The 16,132-nt window shown below is 41.1% G+C and overlaps 1 protein-coding gene across 1 annotated transcript in view; it reads right to left on the bottom strand.

Annotated features, from left to right (window-relative positions):
• Positions 1–15,759, bottom strand: part of adgb (androglobin) — a gene marked incomplete at its 5' end in the record, with an annotated part of 35,550 nt that extends 19,791 nt beyond the window's left edge. Inside the window, 13 exons of the mRNA XM_084560372.1 lie at positions 448–493; positions 2,809–2,959; positions 3,314–3,407; positions 3,820–3,994; positions 4,688–4,764; positions 6,361–6,521; positions 7,834–7,920; positions 9,719–9,858; positions 12,916–13,092; positions 13,314–13,385; positions 14,994–15,086; positions 15,266–15,422; positions 15,695–15,759. Coding sequence (XP_084416498.1) covers positions 448–493; positions 2,809–2,959; positions 3,314–3,407; positions 3,820–3,994; positions 4,688–4,764; positions 6,361–6,521; positions 7,834–7,920; positions 9,719–9,858; positions 12,916–13,092; positions 13,314–13,385; positions 14,994–15,086; positions 15,266–15,422; positions 15,695–15,759 — 1,495 coding nt within the window. The remainder of the gene's footprint in view (positions 1–447; positions 494–2,808; positions 2,960–3,313; positions 3,408–3,819; positions 3,995–4,687; positions 4,765–6,360; positions 6,522–7,833; positions 7,921–9,718; positions 9,859–12,915; positions 13,093–13,313; positions 13,386–14,993; positions 15,087–15,265; positions 15,423–15,694) is intronic.
• Positions 15,760–16,132: the final 373 nt, after the last annotated feature.

Genomic DNA, 16,132 nt, shown 5'->3' on the forward strand with positions numbered 1-16,132 from the left:
CCCCCGAGCTCTACTCGAAGCAAGAGTCTGATCAGAAAGCTGAGGCGGCGAGGGCCAGTGTCTCTGCTGCTGAGCAATGGTGGTCTGCTAACTCAAAGTGCAGGTGTTACTAAGCAACTAAACGGGGGCAGAGAGAAGACAGGGAATTGGCCGGTTGTCACGAGGCATAATTTCAGTACCATCTTCTTTCAAAGTGTCTTGGCCAAGCGATGGAGAGAAAGATGGACTTGTGGAGGCAAGAGATGCACGTTCGAATGGCATTTGCTGGTTTATGCTGCACGGACGACTTTGACTACATTTGTCATTTCCAACACTACAGAATTAATGAGGATCTGCTCATTATGGAAGCCTATTATTTCACCTCCGGTAAGAAGGTTTTTACAGATACAGAGCCAATGTCTTTCAACGCGAATGAGGGGCTTAGCATCGCAAACAAACGGCTTTTACCACTGGAGATGTCACCAGTGTCCTTCTTCTTGTCCTCTGCAGTAACCTAAAGGGATGACGAGAGAGAGAGAGAGAGAGAGAGAAAAAAAAGAGAGAGCGAGAGAAGCATGAACTGTGAGTTGCTGACAGAGTAACACAGCCAGAGATACGCCTCCACCCTCTAGTGATTCCATGCCAGCTGTGGTGTTGCGCCGCTCTCGCCCAACACAGGCGCGCAGCTTAATGTGACAAGGGCTACTCCTCCCCTGCTAAAAACACCACCAGGGAATACCAGCTCTAATTTACTTCGACTTGTCAGTGACAGATTAGGAGTTATTATGTTGTTTAGCATGTTGCTTCTCTTACAGGGGAATTAGTCAACAGCTCTGATTTCATGCTCGTCTGCCCAGCACAATGGAGGAATATAGCTAATGAGTCATTAGGATATCCTTCATTAACAATGTTCATGTGTCTAAGCAAGAGGGGAGATGGTTTGGTTTGGAAAAGGGTGTTACTGCGACCAAAGCTAAGTACAAGTAGTGATACACCTGTGGCAACTAGTTTAATCCAGGCCCCTTTAGTTGACATTGTTTTTTCAGCGCTCTCTTGAGGAAAAGTCCTGGTGAATGTCCAACAGTTTGCTCAGCTCTGAATAAGAATGATGTCTTTGTGTCGTGTAACTTCAAAGCAACCCCTGCCAAGACTCTCTGATGAGTCAGTGTGAGAGTGTGTGTGTGTGTCTGTGCCCGCATGTGAATCACCACTTATTTGAATAAGTACCCAGAGACCCAGACAAACGGAAAGAGGCATTGTGATTGGGAGGCACATTTGACCTCCTTGCTGCCACTATAGCAACACTTCCCTGCAACAAAAATGTCAACGTGTACTTGTTTGTGCGAGTTCACAAGAGTACATAAAACTTGTGAGTCAAACTCTGGGATTGGTACGTCTTGCCCACCCACAGCACTGCTTTTTATTAGACTGCTTGTCTACAAAAACAAGACAATGAGACTAATAGATTCCATGCACAGGGCTCCTATTTTAGCTGCTGCTTTGAGAGAGGACAACTTTTTTTTTTTTTTTTTTTCTGTGATCAAATCACAGTCATGAGCTGTCATGTTTCCCCTTCAAGCTTTCCTCCAAATAAACTGAAATTATGGCGCTAAACTGGAACTATGCAGGTGCTTTGGTGTGATTTTGTGATTAACCACATTCCGAGCATATCAGAAGTTTAAACTTCACGTTTACGCCGGGGTCTAAAGCTTTAACGCACAGCCCAGTTGCGTGAGTAAGCCATCGAGGGTATTAGGGACATCATGTGAAAGCAAGTTTTTCTGTCGTGGGAGCGGGGCACAGAGGTTGATTCTCTTTTCTGGCCAACAGAAAACAAGGGGAGGGCTTAAAACGTCAAAAAAAAACAAAAAAACTTTGCACTTCATTTACAGTCCATCACTATGTGACCTGCTCTTCACAAGCGCACGTACACGCACCGAGTATAAATGTGGCACACGCGACACTTACGCAAACCGATCCACACAAGTGCATGTGTGCCCACACATCAAACGACACATCAAATTAGCATATCCGCACTGCCCTAACCTAACCGCTCTATAACTGGTCACCGTTACACAAGAGGGCGATTTAAATGAACTCTATTTTTTCTCTGTATGCTAGGACTGAAGTGTAATAATGAAGCCCCCAGGAGACACAGACACTGATGGCTCACCATCTAATTGCGCTGCTTTTTTCATCAGTACAGTACACGACCTCTCCCTGGATGAAACCCACGCGCCCTGTTCCCTACCACCACACCAGAGACACTCTTTTCCCCCCATCTCCCTCGGTTTCTTGCTCCGCTTTCATCTGGTCCTGCAACTTTTCCGCCCTGTTCCTTTCTCATTGTTAAATTTCACCGTTTTTCTGCTTGTCTGTGTGTCCTCAGTGCTGCTCTGAACACCATCCCTAGTTATTTCCCTTTGCTAGCTGGTTCCCTCTTTAGTGCACAAGTGCCTCTGGTCAGTAGTGGCCTGGCTGGAAGACAACAGAAGTGACTTTGAGACTGGGGGATGGCAGCCTTGTTGTCACTGACACACACACACACACACACACTGAGTCTGATGTGCCTCCAACTGCATAGTTACCGGGTAGACAGAGGGGTGAGGGAACAGAGTGAAAGCAATGAGGTGACGAAATAGCATGAGGCAACAAAATTTTGCAAACAGTTGCTGCTATCTTAGTTTTTATGACCAATGCCATCATTCAGGGTTTTACAAATTATATTTAAGGGTTAACAACAGCTACTTAAACAACGATGTGAACTAATGTCCACACATTCTAAATACAAACTAATACTGTTCTATAGCAGTCAATAATTCTATATACCTCTGTTTTGTCAGTGCTGTTTGGCGAGTTAGTGGCGCGTTCATCTCCACAAGGCTCAGGGCCTTCTCGGCATTCGGTCTCCTCTCGCTCACTAATGCACACCAGAGGGGATCCATAGGAACTCTTCCTTGAGGCACTCTGCTTGGTCTCTCTGACACGACACACAAAGAAACACGCAGTAACCGACATCTGATGCAGCAAACTCGTCACGTCATGACCATGACATGCACACGTCTCATCTCATGGTAACACTCTCAGAAGCAATTCACCGTATCATCTACAGATGAGTCATGCAGTGCACTTTATATACATCAGATGACACCAGAACAGCATTTTCTACCCTTGAACTGCTTTGATCTTAGTTTAGCTTTCAGTCCGTGAAGCAGATAAGACATAAAGAATGAAAATTACAATAGTTTACGTAACTATCTGGGTGTAGTTAGTTATAGTAAAAAGAGAGGTTAACTAAAGAACACTTCAGCTTAGAACATTTCAGTGTACATACAGCTCTGCGACTGAGTGACTGCTGCTCCTGGCACGGTAGAAGAGAAAAGGACTTGCAATCTCAATGAACAGCTCTGGTTTTGACAAAGGCAGCACTGCAAAAAGAGAAAAGCAAAAAAAAATAAAATAATAAAATCTTCACAACATGCCAGCACTGCTTTTTTTTTTTTTTTTTTTATACTCTGACTTGATACTTCATACTGTTCTGGGTTCTCTGTGTTTCACTCAGAGATCAGCTAATGTCAGATATGCCTGAGCCAGCAGCTATTTTCAAAACTGAAATATAGTAGCTGCCCCCCTCCCATTTTGGCATGGAATTACAGCATGGGATACTGTATGCCCTCTGTACTGAAGGATCTAAATCTCCTGCATTCTTCTTCTTCTTCTTCTTATTTATTTATTTATTTATGACATTCATCAACACACTATCACATAATTTGCGCTTTTCCAAACTTAATTCAAACCCTTTTCATTCTCAGCTCTGTCCTCTGTCTGTCTCTCACTCACTCTGTGGTTCAGAAGTGACCACGATCTCCTTGCGCTGACGGATGAGTTTCCACTGGGGCACAGGTGGAGGTTTGGGCGGCGCCTCCAGCTGGCATGCACGGGTTCTGCTCAACAGGACAACATGACTGTACAGCAAGGAGAGTCCGTAACGACGCAGATATTCAGAGGACCTAGCCTGCATGACCACATATAGACAGATTGAGAGACATAAACACACTCAATTATCTAAACTCACTTCTCACACAGAGAATGACTGTCAAGACTACACAAAGGAACGGATGAAGTCAAAAAGTCAAAAGGTGATTATGATACAGCACACAGCACAGGAAAATCCTGGAAACTTTCCTCAGATTAGGTTTAGCATGGGTGTAAAAAAATAAAAAATAAGCCTTGTTGAGGCAAAACATCCAAACAGAACACAGCATGGCCCCAGATCACAAGCAAACAATGTTTTATCCGTACCACCCACTGCTACTATGGCACTTCAGTGCATTTTAAAATGATTGTGCTACATAACAGTGGTGACTAATGCGGCAGACATTTTAAAACACAATGATTATGTGTAAATATTCAGGAAGAAATCCTGATTATATATACGAGAGAATTACACAAAATTAACATTAAACTTTAAATTAACCATTTTTAGCACTTTGATACATAAAATATTCACATAGAGATTTTGCCCATATATTCCAGTCACACTTCGTAGTGTTTGCATCACATTCTGAATTAGTGTGCCTCCAAATCTGATCTGAATAATTGACCACAGTCTACAGCAGGTTAAATCTAAATTTCATGGCTGCAAATGTGTCTCTTGACAGTATGTTGGCCAGCCAGCAAGAGAGGAATAATAATGAAAAAGACATACCATTTCACCGTACTCAAAGGAACTGTTATGTGGTTGAAAAGCCTTGTTGCTGGCACACACCACTACTTCAGGGCCAGCTGAGAAACACACACACAAGGAAAATTATGATAAAGTGAGTAAGCACATTGTAATCTGGACATGTAGTTTAACATTAAATTCCTTGCTCAGTATCACTACATAATAGATTTTATTTTGAGAGACTGAAATTGACTCTGATCAATCCTACTTACATTTTCAAAATAAACAAACCCTAGAGATGTGTCTGGAAATGCTATTAGCCTCCGCTGGTATAAAAAAGAGAGCAAGGCTGTATCTAAGTAGTATTTGTCCCTATAGTACATCTTAGAATATATTGTATAAGAGCACATGGGCCAGGGGACATGGAAAATCAATTTGAAAGGACATGGTGTAGAGAGATGGGAACACTGGTCGGCTAATATAAAGGCTACACATTAAAAATTGAAAAGAGAAGTGGTTCTTGCAATGCATTGTGATTTATGCATTTCACTTTATGTATTTCAGTGGAATATAACTGTGAGAGAAAGTATGTGTAGGTTTGTTTTGTGAGTGTGCGTATGAAAGCAGTGCATTTCCCTAAAGCAGAGATGTTGTGTGAAGCGATACTTGGATTGTAGAGGCGAGTAAAGGAGAGTCTGTTTGGAAAAGCAGGTGGGTGGACGTAAAGCCATGAGAGAGAAAGAATTTAAATTTATATGACAGTCAAAAATGTTGGCTGTCGTATTAAACGCCATGTTGTGTTTTCTAATATATTACTTTTAATAAAATCTGGCTAAAAATACTTTTATGGCTCGTTTACACCCAGTTTTCAACACTGAAATTTCAGCTCATGTGTCTAATAGTTAACTTTGTCGAACACAGATTTACCATGTCAAATATAATTAGCGTACCGATGGTTCTTTTTAAAGCAATTGTAAAGCCTTAAAAGCCCTTTTCCAGCACTATGAACTGAAACAACTCCAAGGTGCCCCCCTCTTTTCTGAGAAAATGTTTCAATACTGCCTCCATCAGATAACTACACTTGACTTGGGAGGCCCTTCTGCCCTGCGGGAGCACCAAATAATTCACCCTTCTACTGCTCCCTCTGCTGGTTTATTTATGGTCCATCCTACACGCATTAACCTTCCCTGGGCTCTATAATACATGAGCGCCGGTAAAACCGGAAGTGATGCTTAAAACAACAGGAAAGAGATAGAAGGACACTGGCTGGCTGACAACAGAGCTCTGAATTTTTTTGTAGTATGGCATAGCAGTGGCCTGAAGTCTGTCTGTCCCGTCCTGAAGTAAATCTACATATCAATATATTGTGTGTTACTTCTGCAACTGAGAATGGAGTCGTCAAAAAAATGCAAGTTTCTGTAGGAATAAAATATTCATTGTCACGCTCCATACTTGAATTATGAATGCAGAAGGAGAAACATATACAGTATATATATAAAAATGTCCTGTATATCACATGTATATCCATATACAGTAGTACATATACAGGCAACACATGCATATGGATAATGACTGACCAAGAAAAAGTCTGTGGTGGTAATAAATATTTGATTTAATTGAATGTGCAAGCTGAGTGTGTATTTGTAAATACGCAAAACTGTGTGTCTTTCCGTGGGTCCATGTGTGTGTGTGTCTAATTGTAGCACTATTTGTACCTTCACACTTTTCTGGACTTTTATTGCCATTTAGGGTGGAATCCCTCCCTGTAGCTGCATCTGTAGCTTCAGGCTCCGTCACTGGAAAACCCTCGTCTCGGCGTGTAAAAGTAGGAATGGTGTCTTGTAAGAAATCCCAGATTTTTCTCAAGCACACTGACCTGAGAGAAGGAAGAATCACAATAACCACTTCATTGTTACCATTGTCACCCTACTCCTCTGATCTTCCAATAATCTGCAATACAACCCAAGGTTACTGTTGACATTTCCAATATTTAAAGTATACGCGGGGACTGAAAATTGGTAGTGCATGCAAAAAAAACCTTCAAATATCTTAGAACTTTGCAGGAAAAGGGACAAAACATGTTGTATGAATGTACATCAGCATTTCTCCCTCTCTTAAAAAAAAAAATACACCATCTTCTCTTTACACCAGAACAACCCTGTAATACCCTGTGTTGGTATGGTGTACCAAACCTCACAGACACAACATAGCACGCAGTAATTCCAAAACCCGTTGACCCTGCAGCTGGAGCAAAAACAATAACTAGCAGTTGGTTCCTTGCTCTGCCAGATTTATGGGCCATTTGAGCACATTCAGGATGACAGTGTGGGCAGCAGCACCGGTTCCACAAAGCTACTATCTTAACACACCAGTGTAAAAGAACCTGTGAGCAATATCATAATGTGTGATATGCAAATTTTGACAGTGAATTCACTCCAAAATATTTGTCTTTAAAAACTAAACAGGTAATTCTGACGACTTGAGTGATTTTCAGTCTGACACTATCACACCTCATTTAATACAAAACTGTTTCCAGAACTCAACACTGTGGGCTTTTTCTGTGTCCAAGAGCTCGCTGCTGAGTTTAAGTGTAGGACACAATAGTAAACTTCCCTACAGTAAAATGTTTTCAGCTCTAACAGATTTGTTATTTTATAGTGGACGAGGTACATATAAAACCCTGTGTCTCTTGTGGTATTGCGCACATATGACTGCAATCCAAAGAGTCAAAAATCTATCTGAAACACAAACATAGGCATGCTCACTGCTTGCACACGTTGATAGAATCCCATGGCAATCCACCAAGAACAGCCAACCTGCTGAGCTTAGAGAGAATAACACTCCCAAGCTTGGCTCCAAAACACCGTTCCCCATCATTGCCATCGCTGACAAGATGAGATTCTTCACTTTGCACAGAATCTCCTCCACTCTCAGTATATATCTCCCTGCTTTTCCCCTAAAACCAACTAAAAGAAACGTCTTTACTGCAAAATAAAAGCTACCAGAGAATTAGGTAGTCTGTTAGACTGTCAGTGTTTTTAGAGAGGAAACATGTTAAATGAGAGAATGTCAGACCCTATAACAATGACACAATTAAGAGGGACACATATTATTTATAAAACTGAATATAAAACAAGAGAAGCAGACAACACTGACAGGAGAGTGGAATCAAAGAATGAGGACCTTACGTTATTGGTCTGATTTGTGGGATCCAGCTGGTGAGGGCGTGGATAAAGGTGAACTCACCCATATCCCCACAGTCAACTGACTCTGCACTGAAAAACAAACACATAAAAACGGTTTTAAAAAAAAAAAAAAAAGCAAAAAAGCAAAGACAACTGTGCAACAAACCAGAGACTCCACTTAAACCACCCACAGTGGCGCTGGCTGTTCCCGAACATAACTGTGAGGTTATGGCTTCTGTACGGAGAATTGAGAATATATTTTTGACAAGCTGTTTAGCTAATGAGAAAGCAGTTAAATGACAACAAGAATGGATGTTAAGTGCTCTTTGCAAAAACGGGGAAGGAATGTGATTCATCTACAGACCAGGCTGGTTTACTTTGGAGTGATTAAAATAAAAAAAAATAAAAAAATAAAGACCCAAGGCTACTGAGGAGCTACCTAAAACTTGAGCAACCAAAGTACAATACTGAAATCCTTCTGAGGAGTAATGACGTTACATTCAAAACGAATCCTTTGCCCAGATTCTACTCAATTTTTTCACATGGGTTGGGAAATTAATTGTCCATGCAGACGATTATTGGATGTAAAATAATCATGTAGATGATTATTTTCTGTAGCTACAATTAACCATTTTTTTCTAAAAGCCCCACATGCAGGTTATTAGCCAAAACACGCCAGCATTGGATGCACTGCAACAAAAGCAATGATAAAGAAAAAGTTACTGTGTTTATTAATCAAAAATGTGATTGTAAACAATTTGCAGGCAAAAAGAAAAAAGGAGCGGTGATCTATAAGGTCCGGCTCCCATCAAAAAATCTAAATTTTCATCGTTACATATACTTAAAGTCTCTCCTCAAGAACAAATCATGCATGCTCATTATCAGCTACGGGTCTGCTACCCCTATAATGGTCTGACAAATGATTTTGAGTATAGTCTACCAGAGTGCATATGTATCCTTCACACAACAATTTCCACTTGAAACAAATGGCAAAAGCTGCTTTAGTTGGTCCTTATGGGATCCTGTGGTCAACCTGTCCAGTCCACGGTCAGACCCAAGGAAGTAAAATCAATACAACTTGACTGGTAATTCCACACTACATAACCACTGCAAAAATATAAAAAAAAACACACATCACCAAAGTGGAGGAGCTCTGAAATCCAGGTTTTTACAAGAACAAGACTGCTGGTTTTCTGAAAAGCCCCAGCAGACACCTGGGCAAAGTTTGATTCTAGCTCAGTACAAAGAACTTTCACTTTGGCTTATAAATGATTCACCAGGAGAGAGGCTTCTTTGTTTCCTGTCTTGCATGAAACATTCATGTCTCGACCTTCTGCGGACACCGGAACAGCCACCTTTTCACACGCTACGTTGTCCCATCACAGACATTACCACACCGCCTGTCTGTCACCAACTTCAACTCGGCCCCACGGCAGAGATTAGGTCAGATGAAGGTCGTTCAAATGACACTCTGTAGGGGTTCTTGTGCATGTGTGAGAAAACAATTTAATGCTCACACACGGGACAAGTGATCATGTTCACTTAATAGCAACAAATATAAGGACTATAAGGACACTAATTTCACTTTGGGGGGAAGTGGGCATGACGATATTGCACATGAATTGTGTATTTCTGTATGTATTCATGTATTCATTTGGTAATAGTCATATGCCATATACTCCTCCTTAAACAGGGTTAGTGTACAAGATCAGCACAAAGGGCTAGTGTTCACGGTGTACAACAGTGTACAATATTTTTACGGTATTAAATCCATCTAAAGCCGGTGTTTGTTCTAAAGAAGGCTCACAGTAAGACTATAACAGTTTCCCAACTCTTTGAAATAGTACTAAGTTGCTCATGTTGTTTCAGCAGAAGTACTCTGACTCACTTTGTGCTGGCCACTTTAATTAAAGCTTTAGCCAACAGCATTGGCCACAGCTCTGACTGACAGGTGGAGGCAGGTAGAAGCAGTTTATTTTCTTCGTCGAATGGCATGGAATCGTCTACGGTTATCCTTCTCCAACACCCCTGGAAACAAGGAATACGTAGGAAGGAGTTAGAGAGTGAATTTACAGTGTAACAACCAGTGCACCTCGCATTATATTAGTTTTTCAACTGCATTCAGACTATAATAGAATCCAGTTTCAAAATGTGCTGATAAGAGTCTGCGAACTTGAGCTACAGTCTAACTTAACTTAGAATAAAGAAGAAAAGGGTAGCGTCCAACTGGTCCAGCTACAGCCAAATCCACCAACCAGCACTACATTAGTAACATTTCACATGTTGTTTATTGAAATTGTACACAAAACGCATCCCTCTGCATTGTACAAAGGGCATCGCTTCATTTTTAAGAGGAAAAACTATATGCATTAGTTAATAAAAGCAAATATAACCACGCAGCATGTAGTAAAGCTAATAAATAATAATAATAATAATAATAATAATAATACATTTTATTTATAGGCGCCTTTCACGACACTCAAGGTCAGCGTACAAATTGTTTAAAATAAAACACAATTCAATACACGAAATAGTTAAAATACAACACAATTAAAATACACACAAGCATAAGTATAGTTACATACAAATGACAGACAGAATGGGAGATAGAAGTGAGACTATGGAATGGAGTAGGCCTGTCTGAATAAATAAGTTTTGAGCTGAGATTTGAAGGTGGTGACTGAGTCTGAATTTTTTTCAGTGTTCCGGGAGGGCGTTCCACAGGCAGGGGGCTGAATGGGAGAAAGCTCTGAACCCCATGGTGGTCAAGCGAGCAGGTGGGATGGTGAGTTGTTGTGATGAGGATGACCTAAGAGTGCGGGCAGGAATGTTTATTTGGAGCAGGTTAGTGAGGTAGTGAGGGGCGAGGTTGTTTAATGCCTTGAAGGTGAGAAGTAGGATTTTGTAGTTGATACGGAATTTGACAGGAAGCCAGTGGAGTTGCTGCAGGACCGGTGTTATGTGACTTATGGAGGGGGTTCTAGTGATGATTCGTGCGGCGTAGTTTTTGAACCAGTTGTAGCTTATGGATTAGCTTATGCATAAAGTGATTTGGCAGTAGATAGCATGGCCTTGTAGTGGAGAATGTGAAAGTCATTGCCATGTCTGTCTACCTCTGCTACATGTGGTGACTGTGACTTTCATTCATTTACTCACTTCATTCATCTGTTTACAGCCTAATTTAATTGCGCACAGTCCTCCCCAGTTTTAGTTTAGTTTGTAGTTTTTTCCTCATATTTGTAAATTCTACGGTCACTTTATATTTTTAATATAGTTTATAGTTGTATAAAACATTTTTATTTCTAATGTATGTTCAATGTATGTTACTGTATCTATCTATCTATCTATCTATAGGAAATGTTTAATATTTTTAATGATATAAACAAGACATGCTCAGAATGACATGACTGCGTGTCGTCTTCATAATTGAGCTGCTATATATTTCAGCTTAACTATACAGTTTAACCATACACAGTAATTTCCTTCACTTTAATATTTCCTATTAAAGTAGTGTTTCCCTGTCTAAAGAGGCAGTAAACTTTGATGGGGAAGACAACTGCATTTGAAATTAAAAGGATTGTCAGTGACTAACAAATATACTGGTACTTATTAGATTTCTCCTGTCATTTTGAAGTAGGCCACATGTGTGACTCACATCTTAAAAAGTAACTTCTCCTAAAAAAAAAAAAAAAAAAAAACCCAATGTGTAAATCAAGCTCCAGCACATGTGTGCCTGTAGGTTTCATATTTCAACACTTCTCCCTGCATTAGCTCCCTTACGCTTGATTCTCAGCATCTTGCGTGGTGTCAGAGCTTATTACTTGTCTTGCGCTGTGGTTTATCTGCTGGCCATCTGGGGGAGTTGCTCGTAAGAGGAAAAGCGGCAGAATCAGGTGATAATCGGACTGACTATTCACAGCTGTGCCTCTCCTTATCTATAAGGACAGTGTGCGCAAGATGTGCAAGCCTATTTACAGTGTGGGTGGGCACACAAGCCGTTGCTCCAAGGGGGAGCTTGATGCAGTTTGCAGATAGGGGAGAATACAGTGTGAGAGGGCAAGTTATAGAAGCGATGAGGAAATGCAAACCGGAGAGACAGAGTTGTATGATTGTGAAAATCAGACCCAGAAAAAGGAAATGGTATGGATATTAAAACCAATGTAAAAGGAAAAACTTGAATCAGATGAGTAAGAGAAACAGAGTATCCTATGAGCAAAACCAGACGAGGAAATGGAAAGAGGGTGGTGGTGGCTGTGTGCTTAAATGCCATCACAACAACCATCTGCTATCATGCTATGGTTGGCACGGAGACTGCTGCCTACTACCGTGTCAAGGCAATAGGCACAGTGTTACAGAACTCTGTCTCTTTTAGCTCTGAATTATTTTTCCTTCTTGCTGACCCACATTTTAGTGCGGGAAGAAGTTCCCTCTTGGAAAAGACACAGTGAGGTAGTGTCCACTACTCAGAGATTTCTCTGTGGCAAGCATCACACATACTAAAACTCACAGGACAGCAATTTCAAGGTGTATCCCAGTGTAACGTTGACCTTTAATATGAAGCCAAAAATCTGTAATATCCTTACACTTACGCATAATCGAACAAACGACACTGCCGTGCATAAAACCCTCAAAGGGCTGTGCCTGCTCTCAGGGTCGTACAAATTGTAGATATTCAACTTGAGCCTTCCTCTCTGAGAAGCAGCTGACTCTTGTTAAGCCTTTATCTATTAATCAGGGAACGTATGAAGCCCAGCCACTTTTGGCACAGCAGTGCTACTGATTGATTTGAGCTCTGAGAGGATAAGGCTCTCTCATCCCTCCCCGACTCCATCCCCATTCCCCTGCTCATCCTCTGGGGTCTGCTAAACAATGTAGTACGATCTCGTGGCGTTCGACTACGCCCCTAAAGATGTGTGATTAACAAAGATGTATTGTAAAGCAGAGGTGACAGAATTTCGGGGGTTTCCTGCCAAGTTCTGCATTTTAGTGTGAAGATCAGACCAAAATAAACATCTCACTTTAAATGAGAACTAACAGTGAGTTAGTGGATTCGTGGCCGCTTGAGTGCGCTTGTGCCAGGCTTACCATCCAGTAAAGTCTGACCGCGTATTTCCCATAGTGGTTGTAAAGGGGCACATGACCTTTCACCACCTTACACAGCGAGTAGATGTGTTCCCAAGGTTTCCAGCCATCTTGTTCTGTCGAAGTGCAGCTACAGAGCTTCCAAACAATGCAGATCTCACTGATGAGGCACCTTATCAGCTTGATGGAAGAGAAAGGGAAGAGAAAACCCACAGAAAAACAACCGTAAGTCAGTGATTTATTTTTTAATTTTAATTGCTGAATTCTCAATAATCTGATCTTCAAATCACAAAATCAATACGGCATTGACTTACAACCGTCTAATTCATTTCTGTCAGTCAAACATCATTCTACTGATTGATACTGGCTAACAAAAAGTTGGTGCAAAGTAGAAAACTAACCTCGCTACAAATTAGATGATCGTTGGGGGAGATCAGGTCAAAGGTCACATGATTTTCAACAACCGTGGGACCCTAAAATGAAGCACATCATTGTTTTCATTGCAGGCACATCGAAATATTACATTCAAGTGAGACTCTTCACTAGCCTGACGAGCCAGACCCAAATTAAATGTAGGGTCTGGGCACTCTCCATAGACAGGGCTCAACCGGAGGGGTGGGATAAACGGTTGTCTTTCAAACTCCCTCTCCACGCAATAGGATAGCGCTACAACCAATCAGAGCAACAAAGAAGGTGACGTAGTCAGAGCGACGGAAAAGAGAGTTCCTTTTCTCAGAGAAAAGCTTAACTTCAAGTCTTTCAGAGTGGCGGCCAAAGCCGGTTTTGAAAGAAAGTTGTTCGCTAGCAGCAGCCGTCGCTCTGGTAGTTCTAGCAGGACGGGGGAATTCACGCGTAATTCACGGAACTTATGGTCTCAGGTCAGTCGTCATCATGTTAAGCCCGCCCACCGACTCGTGATCGGCCCGGTCCATCTTGGATTTTTCGAAATCTCAAGTCAACGGAGAGTAACTAGACTGCCCCTGGAAGCAAATGTAATTTGCTGCCGCTAGGGGCGCGTCTAGATTCTAGGCTAACTCTTCACATCATCGCATCCGGTTAACTGACAGAAAAACTGACTGTTGCACAGCGTAATGAATCCTTCATTGTAATAACTCAGGGCTCAAGCAGCTTTAGGATACCGCTATCACAGGTCACCTCTTTAAAATAGATGTAAATAAGTGGCCTACATACAGCAATGTTTCTCTACTCATCCTACTCTCAGGCCTAAACTGGTGTAACCTCACTGTGACACTCCCAAGACTGTGTCTGTGACGTATATTCGACAAGTTAATAGACTCTACCATGTTGCTAATTAAATATGAAATAATAGGTCAGATGATTGAGACAGATTGGCAGTTGCAGAAGGAACCTTTTTTTGTTTTGCTCATACAATACATGCATTTCTAAACAAGAAACAGACTTTAAATCATATTTTTTGTCTTCAGGAAACACAGACTAGTGCAGATAGCACAGATGCTACAGAAGAGCTGCTGCCTGCATCTCCGTGGCTGATTGCTTCTGTGATTAGCCTGTGCTCTTGTATGAAATGAAATGATTATGACATCTAGAGTGAAAAGGCGGCATGTGACCTGACAAGGACTAATTCAAAAAAAAAAACAGGAAGCTTCTAGTAATTGCTCAATACTGCACTGAGAAAAAGGGTAGGAGGAAAGTGATGCAATTAAAACTTCACTGAAGAAAGCTGGAGGGCATATTTTCTTAAACACACTTCACACTGCATAGCAAAGGAATACACTTTGTTAAAAACTTGTGACTTGGTTAATTAGCCAGTCTTCTTTTTGGATTGGGATATAAATCTCTAAAATAAACTACCACGAAACAATAAAGAAGCAAGTGTAGTATGAAAATTTGCTATTGTGTCTGACCAATGTGGTACCAGAGGAGGAAAACTGCAGCTCTACGGAGAAATTAAAAGCTGCTAATGTGTATTTTTACATGATAAAAACTTAAACTTCAAGACAATCCCTAACCTTTTTGCTATGGCTTGGGAACAGCAGACATCCCTGAGATGTTTGGCGTATATTCTGGCCGATTATGAACCATACAAGCTTTAAAGTTACCTTGCCAACAATAAACTCTGCAGGGCGCTTCCAGGAGTGCACTTTCATAGACGGAGGCAGAGGAAGTTTGCCCTCGGGATCTTCAAAGAACGCCTGAAGAAGACCAAAAGCAACAAAGTGAATGCAAAACACAAAAACATAAGTGTTGACACTTATTTATTGTAGTAAAGTGGGCCTGCAGCAGTTACACAGTTTCAGTCATTCACACAAGACATTGCCGCTGATGGCAAACTAACACATTTTTCCAAACATTAATTCGTCCATATATTTACAGCACTGGGACTCTTTGTCTTTCCGTCTTCAGGTCCTTTGCTCGAGTCCCATTTCTCCTTGTTGACTTCTACATCACTCCACTCAGGCCAAATGGGGAATCTGCATCTCTGCACACCTCCAAGGCTCTCAGATGATGTGGCGATAGCGGATGCTGCTCTGAAATAATGAACATTAACTTCATTAGATTTCTGCCTAACTTTTAGCAATATATATATATATTAAAACCGCAAAAGTGAAAAGTGTAAGAAGTCATATAGGTCACACACGTATTCACACATACTCCAGACGTAATAAAAGCTACATTTGTTATAAAAACAGCTCGTAGGTCTTTGATATTTTATTGTCAAGGTAAGCTACGAAGCTAACGCTAAAGCTAGCAACGGCTGTCCTTAATTAGCGTAAAACTGTCAACATAACCACAAACTCACTCTGCCTGTCGTTCGGATAAAGACACTTTGGATGAGTCCGTTTTCTTCGCGTGTGTCTTGGACATTGTATTTGTTATGAAAAAAGAAAGAAAATGAATTAAAGCCAAACGATAAAAGAAAGAAAGGAACAAGTGGTTTTGTTTGCTTAGCGACGTCTCTGCTCTTGAAAGTTTAAGCGTTGCTACGCAACCCAGCGTCGAAGTGAGAGGGGCGTGGCCTTGAGCTGGCTCGTCTCCTGTCTCTGTCCCCAGAGAGGGATAAACCAGATAAACACAAGTTCACAATCAGTTAATCATCTCATCTTAGCTCCTTATATTTAAACTCTTATATTTAAGAATCTGAATATATATATGTATATAATTCATATATGAATATACATGATATATGAAACAATAAATAGAGGCAAAACAAAAACCTCACAATGTGCTGCAGACTTTA

Source organism: Chelon labrosus (genome assembly GCF_963514085.1).
Source record: "Chelon labrosus genome assembly, chromosome: 14".
NCBI classification, from domain to species: Eukaryota; Metazoa; Chordata; class Actinopteri; order Mugiliformes; family Mugilidae; genus Chelon; species Chelon labrosus.